The sequence below is a fragment of the Strongylocentrotus purpuratus genome, unplaced genomic scaffold, assembly GCF_000002235.5.
Source record: "Strongylocentrotus purpuratus isolate Spur 01 unplaced genomic scaffold, Spur_5.0 spur5_scaffold_12, whole genome shotgun sequence".
Lineage (NCBI taxonomy): Eukaryota > Metazoa > Echinodermata > Echinoidea > Camarodonta > Strongylocentrotidae > Strongylocentrotus > Strongylocentrotus purpuratus.
This window is the reverse complement of record NW_022145597.1, coordinates 30,226,401-30,247,396: the sequence shown is the minus strand read 5'-3', so window position 1 is coordinate 30,247,396 and position 20,996 is coordinate 30,226,401. Positions and strand designations below refer to the sequence as shown.

Sequence of the window (20,996 nt, the reverse complement as noted above, 5' to 3'; positions counted from 1 at the left end):
ACTATTCATAAAGAAATAAGGACCGTTAATCATAAGGACCGCTATTCATAATACGAAATCGGGGTCGCTATTTATACAACGAGAAGAGGGTCGCTATTTATAATTAAAATTTGTGGTCACTACTCGTAAGTACCGCTATTCATAATACGAAATGAGGGTCGCTATTTATACAACGAGAAGAGGGTCGCTATTTATAATTAAAATTTTGGGTCAATACTCATAAGTACCGCTATTCATAATACGAAATGAGGGTCTCTATTCATAATAGGAGTAGAGAGTCGCTATTCATATTGTATTGGTATTAGTTGTGAAATTCCATAATGCGCTTGCGTGTAAATTAAAAACAAGACGCCGCCCGTCCTGCTCGTTTGAGAAGCTTGACCACTAAGCGTTCTCATTTAATGCGCGCGACGAATCACCTTCTGTGAAGTACATTAAACCATCTGCGATCAAAAGGTTTCGTACGCTCTCCCCAAACAGACGTCATGCATTCCCTCTACGGTTTATCCCCTAGCGCTCCAGCCTACATCAACAAGGCTTTCGTTCTGGTGATCGTCGCCGCGTCTCTTGTTGTAAACTCCTCTGGTCGTCTGTTGCCTTTCGGCGATACGGACGATGATGATGCTGGTAGTCGCGTTCGGCGAGCGGACGGAAACAACATGACCACGGAATTGCCGTTGAATCTCGGTGACGGCACGACGGCCAACTTGAAAGCAATCTTTCTCGGTCGTTGTTATGATTGCGAATATTGCTCTGAAGAACAGGCAGGGTGAGTGCATCATATTCCAATCGATGGAAGTTTCAATTTTGAAGAAAACGATTTTACTAAAGCTACCGAACTGTAGAATTTTTTGTAGAATTTCATTTTACATAGTGATTGATACAAAAATTGGCTGATTGATTTGTAGGTTACTTGATTCATTGATTAGATTGAGTGTTAGGTGGTTGGAGGCGCGTACGCAGGGGGTGTGTTTGGGGGGTGAACCCCCCCCCCCTTAGGTATTTTTCATGTGTATAAACCCCCCTAAAAAACCAAACCCCCCCCCCCCCCCCTTTTTGGTTTTTTTTTTTTTTTTTTTTTTTTTTTTTTTAAATAATAAAAAAATAATAATAATAATAATAAAAAATTATTCCCATGGCTGACCTAAAAAAGGTGACCTTAACCTCCCCCCCAACGGAGCAAAATGTCAAATTTTCAAATTTCGAGACAAAAAAAAAAAAAAAGTGTCCTCGAAAAATGTCAAAAGTATCCACTATCGAATATATACGACAGTGGATACTTTTGACATGGATGACCCTAGCCTCTTGTCGATGGCCCTGGCGTTGTTGGAGTTTCTGAAAAACCGACGCCTTTTCTCTGGCTTGCTTCGCTCGCCAGAATTTACGGACTCCAACAACGCCAGGGCCATCGACAAGAGGCTAAGATGACCCCTGATAGCTAGTAAATAGATTATTTCCAATAGGGTCCAAATCTTGATTTCATTTAGTCATTTTTATTACTGCATCCTTAAGCTTCGTTACACATGGTGTAAAAATCAATGTTGTCTTTCTTGTGTTCATGTCTAATCAATAGATTATTCACTCTTTTTTTGGACAATATATTCTTTATTTAATAGTTGAGCTAAAAGATACTTAGTTCACTGACACGTTTCAATGAGAAAATAAGGAATCGTTAATCGTTACAGTTACTAACGTATCATGGTTATTTTACATTCGACCATTCAAGTCAATTAGAATACGTTCGCAAATCCAGAAAAAAAGATCTCTATAAGGAATACAAAAGACTATGTTAATTATCATTTTAGGTCGATTTGTTTTAAGTCCTTACCATGGTGTTTAAGTAGCTCGACTCTAACCTAAATTAATTAATCACACGCTTAACCTTCTCTGTCATCCATAAAGTCATATTTTTTATGATCACCTTACAAACAACATTACTTTATAGTTTACGACTTTTAGGGGAAGAGAAAAAACCCGATCTACTGGTAGTTGAGGTGGTGAAGAATTACTAGTCCAGTTTATCCATAGAACATGGATATGATGATGGTGGTGAAAAGATAGCGTAGGGTGGTGGAGAATTGATATTCAATTTATCCGTTGAGAATGTACATTGCGCTGAGGAGGTGGAAAGTTAGCGTAGGGTGTTGAAAATTAATATTCCAGTTTATACATATAGAATGTAAATGCTGCTGGGGTGGTGACAACACTGTTAACAAAGTTGGGCAGATGTTACTGGGTAAATCGATGTTGGGCAAATTTTGTCCAACAATTGGGTTATTTTCTCCCAACCATTTACTATATGAAGTTACCTCATGAAACGCAAAAAAAAAAGTTGGGCAGATGTTACTGGGTAAATCGATGTTGGGCAATTGTCGTCCAACAATTGGGTTATTTTCTCCCAACCATTTACTACATGTATTTACCCAATTACATGTTCAATATAAGTTGGGCAGATGTAACTGGGCAAACGTAAGTCGGGCAACATTATTAATCAACACTAGGGTTATATTATTAGAGGTGTCATGGTCGAGTTGATATGTCACACGACTGTGGATCATAAGGTCCGTGGTTCGAGTCCCGTCAAAGTTCGGTACTCTTATTTTTCGATCTTTTGTCTGTCTGGTGTTGGTCTTGATCGTTGGTTTAAGTGGGGTATAGCGATCGTTGTTCCGCTTTGAGACTTGAATTGCTAAATTAACATAAGTATTCAAGTAAGGACATTGCTTCACTTAATGCTGGCTGCTGGGACAACAGCACCACAGCGCCTAGAAACAATGTATTAGGCGCGTTAATGTGATCTATTATTATTATTATTATTATTATTATAAAAAGAGCAATATGTAGTTTGATAATCGCAACTGTTTTTCCAAAACAAAAAATCTAGCCAGGGTCAATTTCAATAAGCCCACCATCGTTCTTCCTGCTGTAAGACTTGAATTGCTTAACACCATTACACAAGTATCAAACATAGTGAGATAAGTATGTGAATGAGGTATCTCAAGGAAACCGGACAAAACATACAAATGGATCTAAAGTTCTGATTTTAAAAAAAAAAATCAATTATGGCCTTCGAATAGGGGATCGCCAGAAAGCGAAACTAATACTGAATTCCTAGCAAAGAAAAGGCGATACGGAATATTAAGAATGTGATGAAATTTAAGCCCTAAATATATTTTCTTTTAAAAGAGTCTTCGGAAAACTTCTTCCCCCCCCCCCTCTCTCTCTCTCTCTTCTTCCACCTTTTTTTTATCACTACTAATGTTCAAAGCCTAAGAAACGCTTGTTCTATGCTCATTGCACTACTCATTGCATTATGCAATGAGCATTATGTAAAACTTCTCAAGAGAAATTTTTGGATAATATCACACGAAACCCTTGCTCTGAAAAAGCTTCTTTCTCCCCCAATGTGAGTAGAGACGATTTAGAAAAAGAAAGTTCAAACAAATTTAGTGACACTGGCACAAACGAGAAGGATCATTCTCTTCATTAATTTGCCTATTGGAATATGAAATTAGAGTTTATTTTCTTTTATTTGTGCTAAGTTCATTATCATTGCCTTCAAATAAACTATTTGCGTTTAGGATGAATGAGCGGTGTCTAAGATAGAGAGGTTTTCCAAAAAATTATGTGCTATAGACGAGAAGGTTCATTCCTTCATTTTTACATTCAAAATTTTAAGTTTAATTTTTCCTGATTCATGCTAGGTATAAAGTTTATTCGAACAATATTGCCTCCAAATTAAATATTTACTTATAAGCTGTTCGATGGTTTGTCTGGTAACCTTTTCCCCGTTTCTAGCAAACAAATCGAAGACAAGGTCACTAAAGTCTTAAGGGACAATCCAAAATGGGGGGGGGGCGGAGCCATGGTGTATGTAACATAATGTAATAATAATAAACAACAAATGCTCCTTTTTGATAATAACAGGAGTTTTCTGCCTTGAGAATAAAGAGAAGTGCTCATTCTTGAAAAGACCAGACCAGTCCAATGTCTCATTCAAGCAGGAAATACGCATACCAAACCTTTATCCGGATGATCAGGGAAGATCAATTCGGTCATATATTTTTTTATTTCACTTTCTCAGGAAATTGATAATGAATTGGTATATCTGTGATTCATTTTTGTTTGCTGCAATTAAACTGTTTACCTATGTAGTCACTATAGTTACAGAGAGTCTGTGAGAGGATAGTTATTACGTTTGATCATGTGCGACATATAGGGTTGGCCGGGTCAACCATAGCAACGTAATGTTCGATTTTGTTGCGCGTCATTTCTTCGTTGTCAGCCGATCATCGTCATCGTCATCAAAATTATCCGGTCCAGTGGTGTACCTACCGGATGGTCACATGCGCATGCCACCCGCTCTCCCATCGAATGGCGAAAAAATAACTTAAGAAAGGGATAAGTGAGAGGGAGGGTAGGAAAAGTGATTCGACTCCCTTCCTAAACTGCCGTTGTTCATTCGCATTTCATTCATCGAGTACGACCGGTGCCTCCGCCCCCACCCCCCTTAACCCGCGTTACTCATAATCCCACAGAACTGTTATTATTTATGGTTTTAGATATCCTTCAATCTCTATTAGATTCAAATAATTTTTGTTTATTAGCCAACTAAACTCAAAACAACAATTTCCCTCTGCTATTGTCCTACATGATATAAGCAATAAACAAATCACACAAGAAAGAAAAAAAATAGTAAATGTATATCTTAACATTGTTATATTCCATATTATCGTGACTTCACGCCCGGTAAAATACAATATTTGTTCATTTTTCTCACAATTGCGTGCGAATAAGTCACACCTTTAAGCGTGGGAGGTTCGAGTTATTCCAAACAAACGTGCTTAATCAAACATCACGTTTACCAAGCACTACAGGGTAGACCAAGAACAATGGGACTCAATATGTAAATTTACATTTTATGATATGATTTCAAAATATATGCAATACGTTGTTTAATTCATGTCAACACAAACTGGCATTTTTTCTTTTATTGAAAATCATGGATAGGAGTGTTTATATAACAATGATGTAGTTAGGATCTGACCATACTATTTCTTTCTTCCCTTAGTTATTTTGGGGTAATTACAAGAGGGGCAAATGCCCCTTGTGCTTCACCCGCCCCTTTCTACGCCATTGTAATATTTTGTTCTGTTTCTTTATGCAAGCTTGCTGCACAATGTCTACATGCAGTTTTTGTTTGAAGGAGGCCTAGTTGACTAAATTCTTTTTCTCTCTCTCTCTCTCTCTCTCTCTCTCTCTCTCTCTCTCCCTCCTCTCTCTCTCTCTCTCTCTCTCTCTCTCTTTCTCCCCTCCCTCTTCCCCATTTTTTTGTTTACTATGCCATATTTTATTTTTCCTGTTTGTGTGTCTCCGTTTGTTTCTTTCCCCGGCTCTTCCCTCGCTTCCCGAGTCTTGCTTTTGATGACATCATAATTTGGATTCGGGATGTAATGACAATTACTTCGTTGAATTGAATTGGTTTTAAGTTTTATTCTTTCTCATTGATGGTAAACAATAAGCAAACAGAACTGTACAGTACATACATTCAAATACCAGAAGGACGCGAAAACCCGGAAGCAAATGCTTGTGCTTGGAATTCCCATTACACTTAAAGACAAGTTACTGTCAAACCTGAGAAGATGCGTTTGAATATATTGCGTGAGCCTTCTGTTTACGATGATACCACCACAGACTTAAGATTTCATTGTACTAAACTACAATCTTAATTTACAAAAACACTATAGGTAGCATATATATATATATATTAGAATTTGCTGACAAAACTGGAATATATCTAATCAAACTACATGAAAAGTATACTGATATTATACAAAACAGGGTTTGTTATTGTTTGCAAAATGGTTTTATTATACCCTCATAATCAAGTCTTTGAGGCTGGATGTCTTGTTATTGCGTTTTTGTTTTTTGTTTTTTTTGTTTAACACAATCGCAATTGCTTATGAGAAATCAACCTAAGGCATTATCAGTAGCCTTGTACGTCACATTTTAAAATGTGTGAACATCACAATGAGTTACATAATACGAACACGATATCCATTAGCGCGTATTGGAATTACCCGTAAGTTGATTATTTCTCGGAAATTTGTATTTGTTCGTTTTTGTTAAAACATGGGATGTCATGGCATAGTATTTCAGGTCACCCTGCGGCTGGTATGTATTTCTTATCTTTTTGATATAGTTTTAGTACGTTATGACACACTTGCATAACACAGCACAGAATTGATGTATCATTACCTTTGCGATATGTCAGCAATAATGAACATGCAAACAAAAAGTAGGCCTATATGTGAAACCTTGTAACTTGTAATACTATACACTAACCTAGAAACAGTACATCATTATCAGGTATTGTTTTACAATGCGAGATTCAATTCGCAATAAAACTGAAGATCTACCAGCAGAATTTCCCTTAAAAAAATAAGGTCGTTGCGACTCTCTATTGCTTGAAGTAAAACTTAATACAAGATAAACACAATGATAAATATTAATTTGACGAGCTCTTAGTATCGACAAAATCACAGTAGCATTATTACATTACAATGTAAGAAACGAAGTCATTTATTCCTTTGATGACTGCATTGTATTTGATTTCCATACTGCCTTATTCAATGCCCGAAACGTATCCATATCATGATGTTATTAACTTGTCTTGAATTTCTTATTGGTATTCCCATGGACTAGGTCCATGGGAATACCAACCCCAAAAGTCTTGCTTTAGTGGTTTTCGCCTCGTTCTATTTTCTGATTTGTTTATTGTACAAATCTACGTGTTTTTACCATATTGTACAGAATAATGGGAAGGAAATAAATGTGAGTTTCAATCAATATGTCCCGCCTTTATTCGATGTTAGCATTTGTTTTTGTGAGTGACTTCTGAATTGCCAATTTTTTATTGTTTTAAATGGACTTGTTTTTTGTCATGAAACATTTCTCTTTTCCTTACTACCGGCATCCATTGTACCATTAATCTGATAAACAAAACTATCCAATTTAATTAAACATGATAATGACTGTTTGACATCATGTTTTTAATGCATATAGTCACGTTCATATTTTTAGTTATAGAACTACTATAATGTACAATTATTTATAACCTTATTTCATGTTTTCTTGTATTTTACTGTAGATATGACAATAGTAAAGTCTATACACGGACTTTTGCCATGTTATTTTTTTTAAACGATAAAGCCGAAATTGAATTTGTAATAATTGTTTAAGAATTCTATCGAGTAGGCTACCCACTTAACGCATTGGTAGTAAGTGGCAAATGTTTTTTTTTTTTTTTTTTTTTTTTTTAAAGAAATACGAATGGAAACGAAAAGGAGAGAAGAAAAACAAATAAATCATGGAGAATAAAAGACTTAAATGACGTCGCTCATAATCTTGTGAGCCCTAAAACTAAGTTAACAGGAGGCCCACGAGATTTCGATCTCCCTGGCCGTCAGTTTCATGAACCCTCAGAAAAGGTGACCGAAGGGAAAATTTTCGGTCTCGTGGGTTATATAAATATCCAAATTAAAAGATTGTTCGAGTTTTTGAGACACGTTCAGATGGATGTTTTTCTTACCAAAATCGTCTTAACACCCTGTCAGAGGACTATAAATATTAAGGACTTTTAGATCTGCACCACGAGAGCGTGGACTGCCACGTGTGACATCTTTTTAAGGCAATGTGACGTCCTTTTAAGGCACTGGCAGTGTCCGGCAGTTCCTTAAAAGGACGTCACATTGCCTTAAAAGGATGTCACACGTGGCAGTCCACGTTCTCGTCGTGTAAATCTAAAAGTCCCTATTGGAGGAACCTGTCTATACATAAAGACCACTTTGTGCTTCATTTGAGTGAACTTAATAAGCAGGTTGAGATTTGCATTTTAAGCTATGTCTTTCAAATTTAAAGAGAAGGTTAAGTTCTGGGAAGAGGTGAAAAATAATTTGTGAGCGTTATCATTCTATGCAAGTGTGAAAGAACATCAGATAAGACATGTTCCATGAAAAGCATGGCTCTTCAAATGCCTTCATATTCTAAATATGTCATGTAACATCGTAAAACTCCGGGGTACGATGTTTACGCCACGTGTTCGTGTAGTCCCATACATCTTTCTGTGTACAGTGCTTGTAACTTTGCCAAGACTTGGCCAAATTTCTGGAATCATTTTCATGATTCCAGAACCTTGCAATACACACAAATTCTTATATGCTAGATGATCAACCGTTTCTGGTCGATTCCACACCGTTTCTTTCACAATGCAATCGCATGACCAGAACTCAACTTCATCTTTAATGTTCTATTCCCGCACAGGTTGTACAACTGTTCGGGTCTGTGGGACGCCTTTAGTTCGAGTTTTTCCTACCAGAAGCCTTGTAACAGCGTGCCAGAGGACTTCGATGACTATGCTAACATGGCCTTCGTTCCCCTCACCAATGACCAGGTTCGTCCTCCACGTGTCATTAGGGACTTTTAGATTTACACGACGAGAGCGTGGACTGCCGCGTGTGACATTGTGTTAAGGCACTGTGCCGTGCCCAGCAGTGCCTTAAAAGGATGTCACACGTGGCGGTCCACGTTCTCGTCGTGTAAATCTAAAAGTCCCTATAGTTACCATGGTATCTGCATGTCCTTTACCCATACCCCAACCTCGCCTATCGATCTCTCTTTCTCTTTCACTTCTTTGCTATCTTTATCTCTGTCTCTGTCTCTATATGTCTTTCTCTGTCTGTTTACCCCCCTACCCCCTTTCTCTCTCTCTCTCTCTCTCTCGCTCTCTCTCTCTCTCTCTCTCTCCCTCCCCTCTCTCTCTATACCTCTCTCTCTCTCCCTCTCCCCTCTCTCTCTCTCTCTCTCGCCCTATCTATCACCGTGCCCCTCTCTATCACAGCTCTTTACCTTTTTTTCATTTCTCTTTCCCATTTCCCTGACTCTCAAAATAGTGAGATTGCAACGGGTTCAAAACACCTGTGCAAGGCTGATTTGTGGTTGTTCTAAATTCACACGGATCACCCCAATTTTAGGAAATCTACATTGGTTACCAGTACGCCAGAGAATAACATTCAAAATCTTGCTGATTGTATATAAAGCACTTCTTGGTCAAGTTCCCACTTATATCAAAGAACTGTTGAATTTCAAACCTAATCAACACAATCGCAACTAGCGCAGTTCCCGAAATACTTTGTTGCTACAGATCCAATCTATCAAATCAAAAATAACGCTAGGTGATCGAGCATTTGCTTGTGCAGCCCCAAAACTCTGGAATAACTTGCCATTTGAAGTCAGGAAATCACCATCTGTAAACGTCTTTAAGTAAAAACTGAAAACACATCTTTTTAATCAACTGTACCGTAAATCTAAGCATATCAGGAGCTCTTGTAGCGCAGTAGAATATATACCTAATGTTGGATAGTTTCTGCGCTCTATAAATGTACTATTATTATTTCGATGAGGTGTACCTGACGCCTCCGTAACTACGTCGTCTATGATAATGATTCAAATCAATGCAAAAGAAAAGAAAGACGAAGAGAAGAAAAAAAAACGGGAACAATATTTTTGTACCAACCATGAATTTCAAATGAAATAAAAGTAGCCGGCAATATTAATCCGCCTCTGACAAAAGATAACAACAGACATTTTGAAGAGAAAAAAAAATATTTATCATTCTCATGATTTGTATTCTATTTGTTTCAGACACTATTCTATTCAGGAATGTATAGCATGGCAATGGCGATCGGAAGACAGTCCTCCGATTTCACCAACATCGAACTCACGATGCTTGGCGGGCTTGTAAACGGCATTACCTTCTGCGGCATGGTCGACGCTCCGGGGATAAATTACGACGCTTGTCCGATGTTCGGCAGTTGTGAAAACGATACGCAAGATGCATTTTGGAAAAAGTCGTCACAACGTGTAAGCCGTAATAAAAATGACTCTATTGCGCACGTTAAATTTGTGCATCCCCAGTGATGTTCAGTGTGCCTACAAAGAAACATTACTATACCCTAATATAACCAAGCTGACCCTACCGGGTAACCATTTTCTTCACCTTGGTGAAGAGTGGCAAACTTTTGTTTCAGCAAAGGACGTTGTGCTGCAGCTGGGGCTAGCTCGAGCTGCATAATTATCTCAGTTATGATCCACATTACTATGTCGATCCACTAGAACACGACAACATTTTTATCATTAAACCCTCTTTTTATTTAAAGATCTTAAAAAACAATAAGCCTTCTTTGAGCCTGGTATTGCTAATACAATAAAATATTGATATATATTTCACAACTTATCCTACATGCAACTGTGTGAGTCGAACACAGCTAGATGCGTATCCAGGATTATCAGGGGCATGGGCGTATATAGGAGGTGGTTTCGGGAGTGAAGTCTGCAGCTCCCGTGAATTTGTAATTTAAAAAATCTCACTTCAATTTTGATCACATCCCAACTTGATTTTATGTTTCAGTTTGCTGGCCAAGCGAGTGGTGACGTCACTGTTATACTGGATGGGAGCAGAGCAGACGGGGCGTATCGACCAACAAGGTAAAGATGGTGAATAGCGACAAGGTCAATAGGTCATATCCAATCAACTCACAAATTACATCTAAATGAGCTAGTTTCGGATCTGGCGAAATACTAATGATCGTTTTTTTACATTCTATCTGAGAATAATGTTCAAAGAATATTTCCTGATCATTTTCCTATTAGACCTACGGAGTTTCTGCATATTAAACGTGATGCCTAATTTAAACCTTTTTTTTTAATTTTTATAGAAGGCTTATTTCTTTTTTTTCTTTTGAAAATATCTGTTCAAAATTGCATTCATATTGACCCGAAGTTAAGGTCAATACAATTACACAGGGAATAGACCATTTTCGTAATATAATCAAGTTTGATGCTCATGATCTTTGTTAAAAGCCTCGCTACAAATAATTTTATTCGCATTCTTAATATTGGAATACAATTATTTATAAAAGGTGAATGAAATAATTTGTACCATGCAACACACTAAAGATTTATGCATTTGATTTGATTACTTGTCGAGCAATTTCTATTGACTGAATCTCTATAATGGAATACAAGAATAAAAGGGCACTCAAGAGTACAGTTTGGAATCTGGACGATTAAATGTTGATCTCCACCACATTAACGCAATGCGACACCCCCTGCTTACTCGCTGCCAGTGCCAGCCAAACATGGCTTGAACAAATTATCGCATCACGTTCTGTCACTATGACTGACAAGAAAGCGGACACAATATACAGTTCCTTAGGTAGACAAAGGAACACCCCCTTTACTGCTATTATGTAAAAATGTGTAGAACAGGTGTCACTTGCATATTCACCTTTTTACATAATAGCAGTGAATAGATAGATGTTCCTTTGTCTACCTGAGGAACTGTATATTTTGTCCGCTTTCTTTGTCTGTCATGGACATAGTGGGTGTGCGGTACGTATTATGAATATTTATGACTAGCGCATGACGTGTACGTTTCTTTTGAGACAATCACAATATTAATGTGGCGCTTGGATGGCTGGTCTACGTATGAGTTCGTTGAAAACGCCAGCTTCAGTGGCTTGAATCAAGTGTATGGAATATAAAAAAACGGCCAGATTCTGGAAAAAGTACCTTGCTAAACGCCCGCCCCCCCCCCCCACACCGAGAACGGACGGACCCCATGCGTGTTACCAAAATGTCCGGTAAAGGGGTACTTTTCGTGCGACAAAGTCCGGCCCGAGAATTGTAAAAAAAGGGGTGTATTAACTTTTCACCCGGAGATTTCTTTAAAAAGGGGGTGTTTTTTCTTTTTTTTCTCTCATCTCTTTGGACTCCTGAGAAATTATTCCGAATTTAGGGGGGTACATTGAGCATTTTTCATGATTTAGGGGGGGGGGGTCTCCGAGGCAGGAAAAGCCCGCGAAAGGGGGGTTCGAAAATGTTGGCAGTCCTCAGATAGGGGGTGCTTTCAAAAAGAGGGAACAAGCATAATTATGCGTAACCTAAATAACACTGAGTGGGGGGAGGGGGGGGGGGGGCGGGGCCAAACGTTGGACATGAACATTTCTTTTTATCCCCATGCCATTGGAATTTAACCTTTTCATTTTTTGGCCTGCAAATGGGACATATTACTTTTAGAGGCGCATCACAGCATAATGTTTCGATTTATTAAACTTTACAGATTAGCCCCTTACATCGTCAATGGAATGGCAACATTAATGATAATAATGATAATAATAATGATAATTTAGGTTACGCATAAGGGAGAACGCATAATTATGCTTGTTCACTCTTTTTGAAAGCACCCCCTATCTGAGGACTGCCAACATTTCCGAACCCCCCTTTCGCGGACAATAATAACATTAATGATAACAATACTGATAATAGTAATGATAATAATAATGATAATGGCAATAATGCTAATAATAATGATAATGGTAAGAGATAATAATGCATCAGTCACTAGCACTGTAGTGAGAGTGCCATCATTCAAAAATAAGGAATGTATATAAGGAGTTCACATATTTTGTTTGGCAATAAGGGCGTACGATCTAATTACCATCACAGAGCCAATGTGAGTAGGTACCGCAACTGAAATGACTACTCAGGTGTAACGATCACATAGCGAATTAGAAACAGCTTATCCGTGCATTTAATTCATGATGTTCAAGAAAGAAATATTAACTGTTTTAACATGACTCTCTTTTGTTGTTTTTTGCCCCAAAACAGTATCTCCTTAAGGAGTATGATGACTCTGGACGCAAATGAAATATTACATTTTTCTTCTCTCTCTCCCCCCCCCCCCCCTCTCTCTCTCTCTCTCTCCCTCTCTCGTTTCCTTCTACCTTCTACTTAATTCTCTTTATCGTTGATGATGTATTAATTTGTTTATTATCATGATTATTTAAGTATTAGTATGTTACTTTGGAAAAAGACCACCAAGAAAACTAAAATAAATCAAATTACATTATTTTTTTTTAGCTTCTTTCGGCTCCAGGAGGTGGCCAATCTTGACCCAGCTAAAGTGACGTCACTGACGGCTTACGTTGTCCATAACCTTAACGGAGACGTGACGTAAGGATACATAGGTCACATGACTTATTTTTTAGACTTCACTGTTGCTCATAACTGATTTAGATGATTTTCTTTTGTTGCTTCTTCTCACCTCTTTTCATGTAATGATTATGTTGTGTATCAACCTTATTTAAGCTGAGCTGTTTGGAAGAACTCCATTTAGGAGTAGGGTGTTACATAAACCCCACCTTTTTAGTGGAATTAATAGTAGTCAAAATAGGCTGCAGCAAATTTTGGATAAAGACTTGTCCTCATTTTCTGAATTTTATTTGTTGTTTTTAACCTCTTATACATTTCATTGTTTTTAATCCTGTATATGCCATTGTTTTACAAATTTTCATGTTCTAATTTTGAATGTTGGATATGCCTGATTCAAAGACATATTTAAAACACATTTTGTAAACGACATCCTGGACTATTATTCTCCATTTTCATGCGATTCCGGAACGCCTAATTTACATCAATTTGGTGTTAAAAGATGAATGAACCTTGCAAAAAAGTAATGAAAACTTCAGAGCGGGATTTTTGTTTATTGCGAAATAATCCGGAGATATTTTAACTCTCACTTAATACAAAACGGTTTGGATAGTCTCTGTAGTCTTATTACATTTCTTTTGTTCTCTATTCACAGAGAAAAATGTGTTACAGGTTCATTGTTGGAATTACAAGAAGACATAACGGCAAAGAGAATTACATTTGAATGCATTGACGATCCAAGGTAAGCTGGTTCTCTTCCTCTTTGTCTGTTTACTCTGCATGCCCCCTTCTCTCCCGGCCCTCTCCTCTCTATTTCTGTCCATCTCTCTCTATAATTTATATATCTTTTATTTTCTCCTTTTCTATCTTTCAATCTTACTTTCGAATGTAATCTTCTATTCATTGTTTTGTATATATTTATTTTTCATGCTACTCCATGAGTCAAATATCTATATATCTTTTAGAGGGTAGGGTACATACATGTATTTCTCGACCCTTTCCATTCTTCCTATCCCTCTTCATCTTCACTTCTTCTTCGTATCTTCTCCTCCCAAGCGGGTAGCCAAGATTTTATTTTAGTAGGGGCGGTAGTGAACACGCAAAGCGTGCGAATCATACAGAGCGCGCATAGCGCGCTCCCTAGGGGAGTGGGTGCAGGGAGGGGGGGGGGGGGAGTTTCATTAGATTACTAGAGAAAGAAGGCGATTCGTTGTACCGTCCTCGACTCTTAATCCTTGTCTAAATTCAGTTTCTATTGACGTTTCATTAAATTATTAGAAGACGATTCATTGTACCGTTCTCGACTCGTAATCCTTGTTTGAATCAAGTTCCCCTTCCTCCGCGCGTAGCGCGAAAGCTCTGAAGTTTCGTTAAACTATTAAAGAAAGAAGACGATTCGTTGTACCATTCTCGACTCTTAATCCTTATCTGAATTCAGTTTTTCCCCGCCCCTCACGCGCGAAGCGCGGAAGCCTTGACGTTTCATTAAATTATTAGAGAAAGAAGTCGATTCGTTGTACCGTTCTCGACTCTTAATCCTTTTTCTACCTACGTCCTCTTCCTTTCTTCTTTCTCTCTCTCTTTTTTTTTTTAGCCGGCGTTTTTTGGGGGGCGACCGCCCCCATCGCCCCCTGGCTACGCGCCTGTCCCCTCCTCGTCTTCTTCTTCTTCTTCTTCTTCTTCTTCTTCTTCTTCTTCTCCTTCTTCTTCTTCCCCTCCTCCTCCTCCTCCCCCTCTTCCGTTTTTTTCGCCACCTGTTTTTCTGTCTACTTATATAGTCTTATTTACTTTGTATTGTGCTCTCTCTTCTATGTCCTATCATTTTTTAATATTTTTTCTCTTCCTTCTTTTGTTCTCCTTTTTTTCTGTTATCATTTATGAATATTATGATAAATCTTTTCAAATCTTTATCATTCCTCTTTTTATAATACCTTATTCCCAAATTGTCAATTAATTTCAGCATCACTCGCCACGTTCAATGCATCCAGGATCCAGGACACGATACATGTCGACCCTACACAGACTCGGCCCCCGCGACTTTCGGCTCGCCAACGGTTATAATCCTAACTTTTCAACTTATATCATTCCTTTCTGTTAATTGATAAGTGAAAATAGGGGAGGGGTGAATGATAATTTAGAGTGTTTTTAGGGCTGAATCTAGAAAATTAGACTGTATTTTGAATTTGTGTAGTCTATTTTATTGATTGATTGATTCAAATTTTATTCCATTTATTGTTTGTACAACAAAGAACATAGTTGACAAAGTAAGTTCAAAATTATGAAATAAAACAGGAACCTGTATTGGAAAGCACAGCTTGTTTTTGTAGGTTCCCAAGAATAGATATAATATGAATATTATTGTCATTAATCATTTTTAAAGTGTCTTAATAATCATAGTAAAATAGATATAATGTATAATAACATAATTTCATTCGAAAACTTCATTCACATGCTACATAAATATTTTGTTTTACAAAACATAAGCATAACAATTATTACAAATATGGAGAAGAAAATAATTGAAAGATACAATGGAAGCAATATATGCATTACTCACTACTTCAAATAAGATTGCATTCATTTTCTAAATTTGTATCGTTCTTTGAATGATTAAGTCTTCATTGGAAAAGTCTCCTTTTTTCCTTCTTCTCCTTTTCTTCTCTTTCTTCTTCTTAATTATCCTCCTCCTCCCCTATACTTTTCTTTTCTGATATTCAGTTCAGTTGCTCCCAAACATAACATTTTCGATGAAGGCAAATGAAAACTCTTTCTCTTCTGTTAATAATTCTTTTATTACACGCTCCAGTTCCTATTACAAACTATGATGCCATATCAATATGCCTATATGCTAAATCAGCGTTGAAACTAAATTTATAATAAATTATCAACAAAGTGCAAATAAAAAGTATTTATCGATTAGCACCTTCGCTTGATGTCTTCCGAAAATGTCTAAAAACTCTCCTTTTTGACCATGATCAACAATAGATTCTTTGATAACTTTTATATAAAGCGCTGTGAAACAACAGTTAGTTTGTAAGAGCGCTGTAGAAATGACTTTATTGTATTGTATTGTATTGTATCTTTCTTTAATAATCAGAATATTCTCAGGATTCTAGATGTAGAATAAGAAACAAATTATGCATGGAAATAAGCCTTTCTTACGATGCAATCATCAATATGCCAAATCAGTGACGAGAATATATTTCTACTTCAAAGAGAGGTTTATCAAATAATAGGCTGGTGCATTACCTCCGACTGATGATAACAAAACTGAAAAGAGCAGGAAATGGCTTTGCAGATATGAAGTCGATGTAATGCATTTACAATATTCATGTATAAAGTTTATAAAGTAAATTATTTTGGTTAAATGTTTTATACGGTAGAATGATCTTTCTACTTCATGTTATGTGTTCGAGTTTGTCGTGAAGATTAGATTCAATCTATATGTTTACTTTAATTGTATCGTATTTTGATATTGTGTTTTGCCGAACAACTTGGCAAAGATCGAATTTGCATAATAGTAACGCTTTAGCCAATGTCTTCCTTCTAATGTTTGATTTGATTCAATAATGTTATATAATGTAATTCAACTTTCACCTTTGATAAACATGGTGTCTTTAGGGGCAGGCCCCTTCCCTATATTTCCCTATTGGCCAGCAAAATATGATGGAGGGACATAATTATATACCCTCCTTACCGAGTTCGGTATATTCTTCGCTTGGCATAAATAGCACACAGTCGGATGCATTTTCAGAATAGTGCCTAATACAAATTTGATATTTCACTATATTTTCCCACAACAAACTGCCTTTATTGAAATAATATTGCGGTGTCGTTATTCAAACCAACATTTGAGAACACACAATCTAACCTTTCTGTAATTCTTTCAAATTGAATATGTTTAAGCAAATTATATATCACGATGTATACGATGAGTGAGTGTTTTCACGTTTGTCGTACCAGTTTCTGTCTACATAAAGTATCTAAAACCATATAGGAAGCAAAATTTCAAGGTGTACGATATTCTAATTAGATTACCCGAAACTATACGGTATGGTATGGTATTTTTTCTCTAAATCAAGCAATACATCAACATGGAAAAGTACATATAAAATCAAAGAATATTGTGAATGGCTGGATGGCCAACTCAGCTTTGTTAATAAGACAAAACTGTTCTTCTTTGGGGTCCAGAAATTTAAATGAAAGTGAACTTACAATAAAAACAAAATAAAGCAATTCTACTTATAGTCGTAAACTGTTGAAGACATCCAGAAAACACATCTAAAATTGTGATTAACCCACCCCACCTCCCAGGCGCGGATCCAGGATTTCTTAGGGGAGGGGGGCCCATTTTTTTTTTTTTTTTTTTTTTGCTCCCGAAAATGTGAAAAACGCGCCGGCCAAAAATTCGCTCAGGGGGGGGGGTAGTGAGCACTTTTTTTTTTTTATCCTCAAAAAAAAATTTCAATTTGCACCCCCCCCCCCCCTTGAGCGCCAGGGGGGGGGGGGCAACCCCCAAAAAGGTAAAAATCACGTGATTTTACATGATTTTTTTTCTCAAGGGGGGGGGCGGGCCCCCCGGCCCCCCCCCCCCCTGGATCCGCCACTGCCACCTCATTTCCAACTACACTGTTGGTCATAATGGTGGAATAATTATTTTTGCGCCAGTTTAGGGAAGAATTTATTTTTTTAAATATTTCTTATAGATCTAGATAATGGCATACATTCTCAGATTTTATTGAATATTAATTTGCGAGTGTTTGTTTTGCGTGACTGCTAAATCATATGTGTGCTACTATGCTAATCAGCTAGGGAATCTACGTCCTTAAATCATAATTGACAGTAATGAGGATTAATGCCTCACAAAAGGGCACTAATATAGCTGATCGACACGAGTTTTATCATGGGGCCTCACAGTAACGAGGTCATTGCTAAGCCCCAGAATCATGACTGTACGCAGTGTTTGCTAGGGTACGCGGCCCCTTCCACAAATCCCCCAAAACGAAGAAAATGCAATAAATTGTCAAAAATTCATTGCATTTTCCCCCGGCAAAGCAAACTTGAGTTCTTATATTCAGATGTTAGCAAAACAAAATTAAGTTATTTGACAATTTAATATCTAAAGGTAGGTCATTGTATTGACACAGTCCTTGGTATAAAGAAGACGGATATCTATCAATATACCCTGATCTGTTAAATAATGGATTGAAACGTAATATAGGTCAAGCCAAGCCATATTATGTATAAATAAGAAATAGTTTATAAGAGGGTAAAATATTGTTTAACTGTTCAACTATGACAAATTTTGAATGTGGGAGACGAGTTCGGTCAAAAAAAATGTCGACAAGGAAGGTACCTTTATCTTTTCAAAATAAATTGTGGACAAGGGTAATAAAGAAAGGTTCTCAACTTCTTTATTCCCATGCACAAACTTCTTAGTGAAGACCCCTTGCATTACATTTTTTTTTATAGCTTTGATGAGCTTTTAATTTGTATAGATGACTCGATTTTTAATCAATAAACATTCCAAAGGACATTTTGCAATTACGAGTCAGACCCCCCCCCCCCCCCCCCCCCCCCCTCGATGCCGGTATTTACAAAGGCCGTTCTTCAGCATGGCCGTGCAAATAAAAAGCAATCACAATTTTACAAAGAAATGAAATGAAATACATAGGCTAAATTGTAAATTTAACATAATGAAAGTGATATTTATGATTGATAAAATGACATCTGATGAATTGGATGGATTAGGAACAATATAGGTGTTGTAAATGGAATTTATGTTGTAAATTAAATAGGAATTATGTGGTGCAAAGATGCCCCCTTGCTTCTTCAGTCAATGAAAAATTGTTTCCCCTCTAGAGGGATTCCCATTGTATTGTTTCCCCTCTAGAGGGATTCCCATTGTACTGTTTCCCGCCTTTTTTGGGGGTATCTCTATTGAATTCTTTGCATGAGTGGATTTCTTTTGTGTGATTGCTAGCATTGGTGCATGCTATAGCAGGCAGGCAGCCATTCTAAGCTATGTTATAGGACTGCAAGCACTTGTACATTTGGCCTGCTGTAGGAGGAAATGTGATCAGACTTTGTTTAAAGTCTGCTGTATTTCTACGAGCTGTGGATATGATACATGGTAGCATGCATACGGTCACTGTTGTTTAGCGTTTTGGCTAGTATTGGCCGAGGCTGTTTAACGAAGAGAAACAATAAAGTACAGACTCTACTTCACTGACTCCGGATGCATTATTTGGTCGTCATGATCTCGAACCCTTTCATATATGCTTCCTATAGGAATATTGGTCGTCAGAACAAAATCCTCGCCGAAATGGTTTCAGACTTTCAAGGAGGATGTAATGGAGAGAGAGAGAGAGAGGGTGGGGGTGGAGTGTAGGGGTGGAGGAATGATGAACGGAGAGAAACTAAGAACAGGAGCGGGGAGAGAGGGAGAGCGAGAGAGAGGAGATATCAGTGTAGGGGGTAGCCTATCTGATATGCGTCGGGCTTTATGGCAATATACTAATCGCGTTATGGAGACTGACATAGCCGCGCCGATGTCAGTCTCTGTTCGTCGATGGTCTGATCAAGAAGCTCAGAGACAGTCAGCTAGGATGCATGATGAATGGCCGCTACTCCGGTGTCATTGTGTTTGCAGACGATGTCGCCTTGATCAGCAACACACCATCACAGCTGCAAGAGATGATCACAGCAACCCAAGCTTACACAAGAAAGTGGTGCTACAAAATCAATCCCGCCAAGAGTGCAGTTGTGGTGATGAATGCTCGTAAGTCGGACAATGGACAATGAGTGACCTCACTATATCCCGTAAAGACTCTCACGTTCATCTTGGGATCACAAAGTCATCATCTCAGACTGATTCGACTGATTGCATCATCTCAAAGGGTCTTAATGCCTTTTACGCCCTCTGCGGTGCAGGGGCCCATACGCTAGGTCTTGTCCCTCTCCTCTCAGTACGCCTTTGGAACATCTACTGCATCTCCAAAATGCTCTACGGAACATCTATCTTACACCTCAATAAGTCGATGTTATCCAAATTAAACCGTACACAGACCCATCTATTCAAGCGTATCCTAGGCATTCTTGTCACAGCTGCTGATGAGAGTGTATCCCTCTTAACAGCCTCATACCAATCAGCCAACTAATTGGCCAAGAAAAGCTACTGCTGCTTGGTCAACTACTGGACCTCGACTCAACCAGATTCTAATGGCGGACCTTTCTTCATGCCCTCAGCATCGGCACTCCCTCAGTAAAAGGCCTGAAAGGTATCCTGGCTATGTACAAGCTCCTAACCATTCAGGACCTAATTACAAACCCATTCCCTACGTCTCCTGGATACGCAGAGTTAAGAACTTAATCTCTGTTGCATTCGAGGAAGCTATACAGGAAGGAGCTGCCACCAAGTCGTCCCTCGCATTATGGAATGGAAACTCCATCAACCCAAGGAACCTCTACCCCAAAGACCCACCATCAACAATAATCAGACAGGCACTGACCATAAGAGCACAGCTCCTCACTTCAACCTACCGAACCCGAACCCGTCTCACCAAGATTAAGAAAGCAACCAACACAAAGTGCCCTCTCTGCAATCTTGAGGAGGATACCGTAGTTCAGGATGTGGCTGCCTGCTCGACTACTGTCAAGCTACTGGAAGACCTTATCGACAGAGCCAGTAGAGTCCTGCATAATGTCCTCGACTCTGTACCAAATAAACCATTGCTCAACCGCCAGGAACCCTCCCATCTGACTTGCGCATTCTCTTGCCATTATGATCCTTCCCTCCACTGTCAATGATTCAGTTTTAAAGATGACACTTCACTATCTTTACAAAATGCATGCCCATCGTCTGCACTCCATACCCTCCAAGTTGGGAGGATGCCCTCATAATAGACTTTGAAAGTAACTTCTGGTCAAGAAAGGTGAAAGAGTCC

At 38.1% G+C, this 20,996-nt stretch overlaps 1 protein-coding gene across 1 annotated transcript; it reads left to right on the top strand.

Annotated features, from left to right (window-relative positions):
• Positions 1 to 485: 485 nt before the first annotated feature.
• Positions 486 to 15,209, top strand: arc4 (ADP-ribosyl cyclase isoform 4). The gene is given in 7 exon segments (NM_001256076.1): positions 486 to 769; positions 8,323 to 8,452; positions 9,703 to 9,921; positions 10,469 to 10,545; positions 12,982 to 13,074; positions 13,706 to 13,792; positions 15,011 to 15,209. Coding segments are annotated over 7 exon segments (1,032 nt in total). The 3' UTR covers positions 15,153 to 15,209.
• Positions 15,210 to 20,996: the final 5,787 nt, after the last annotated feature.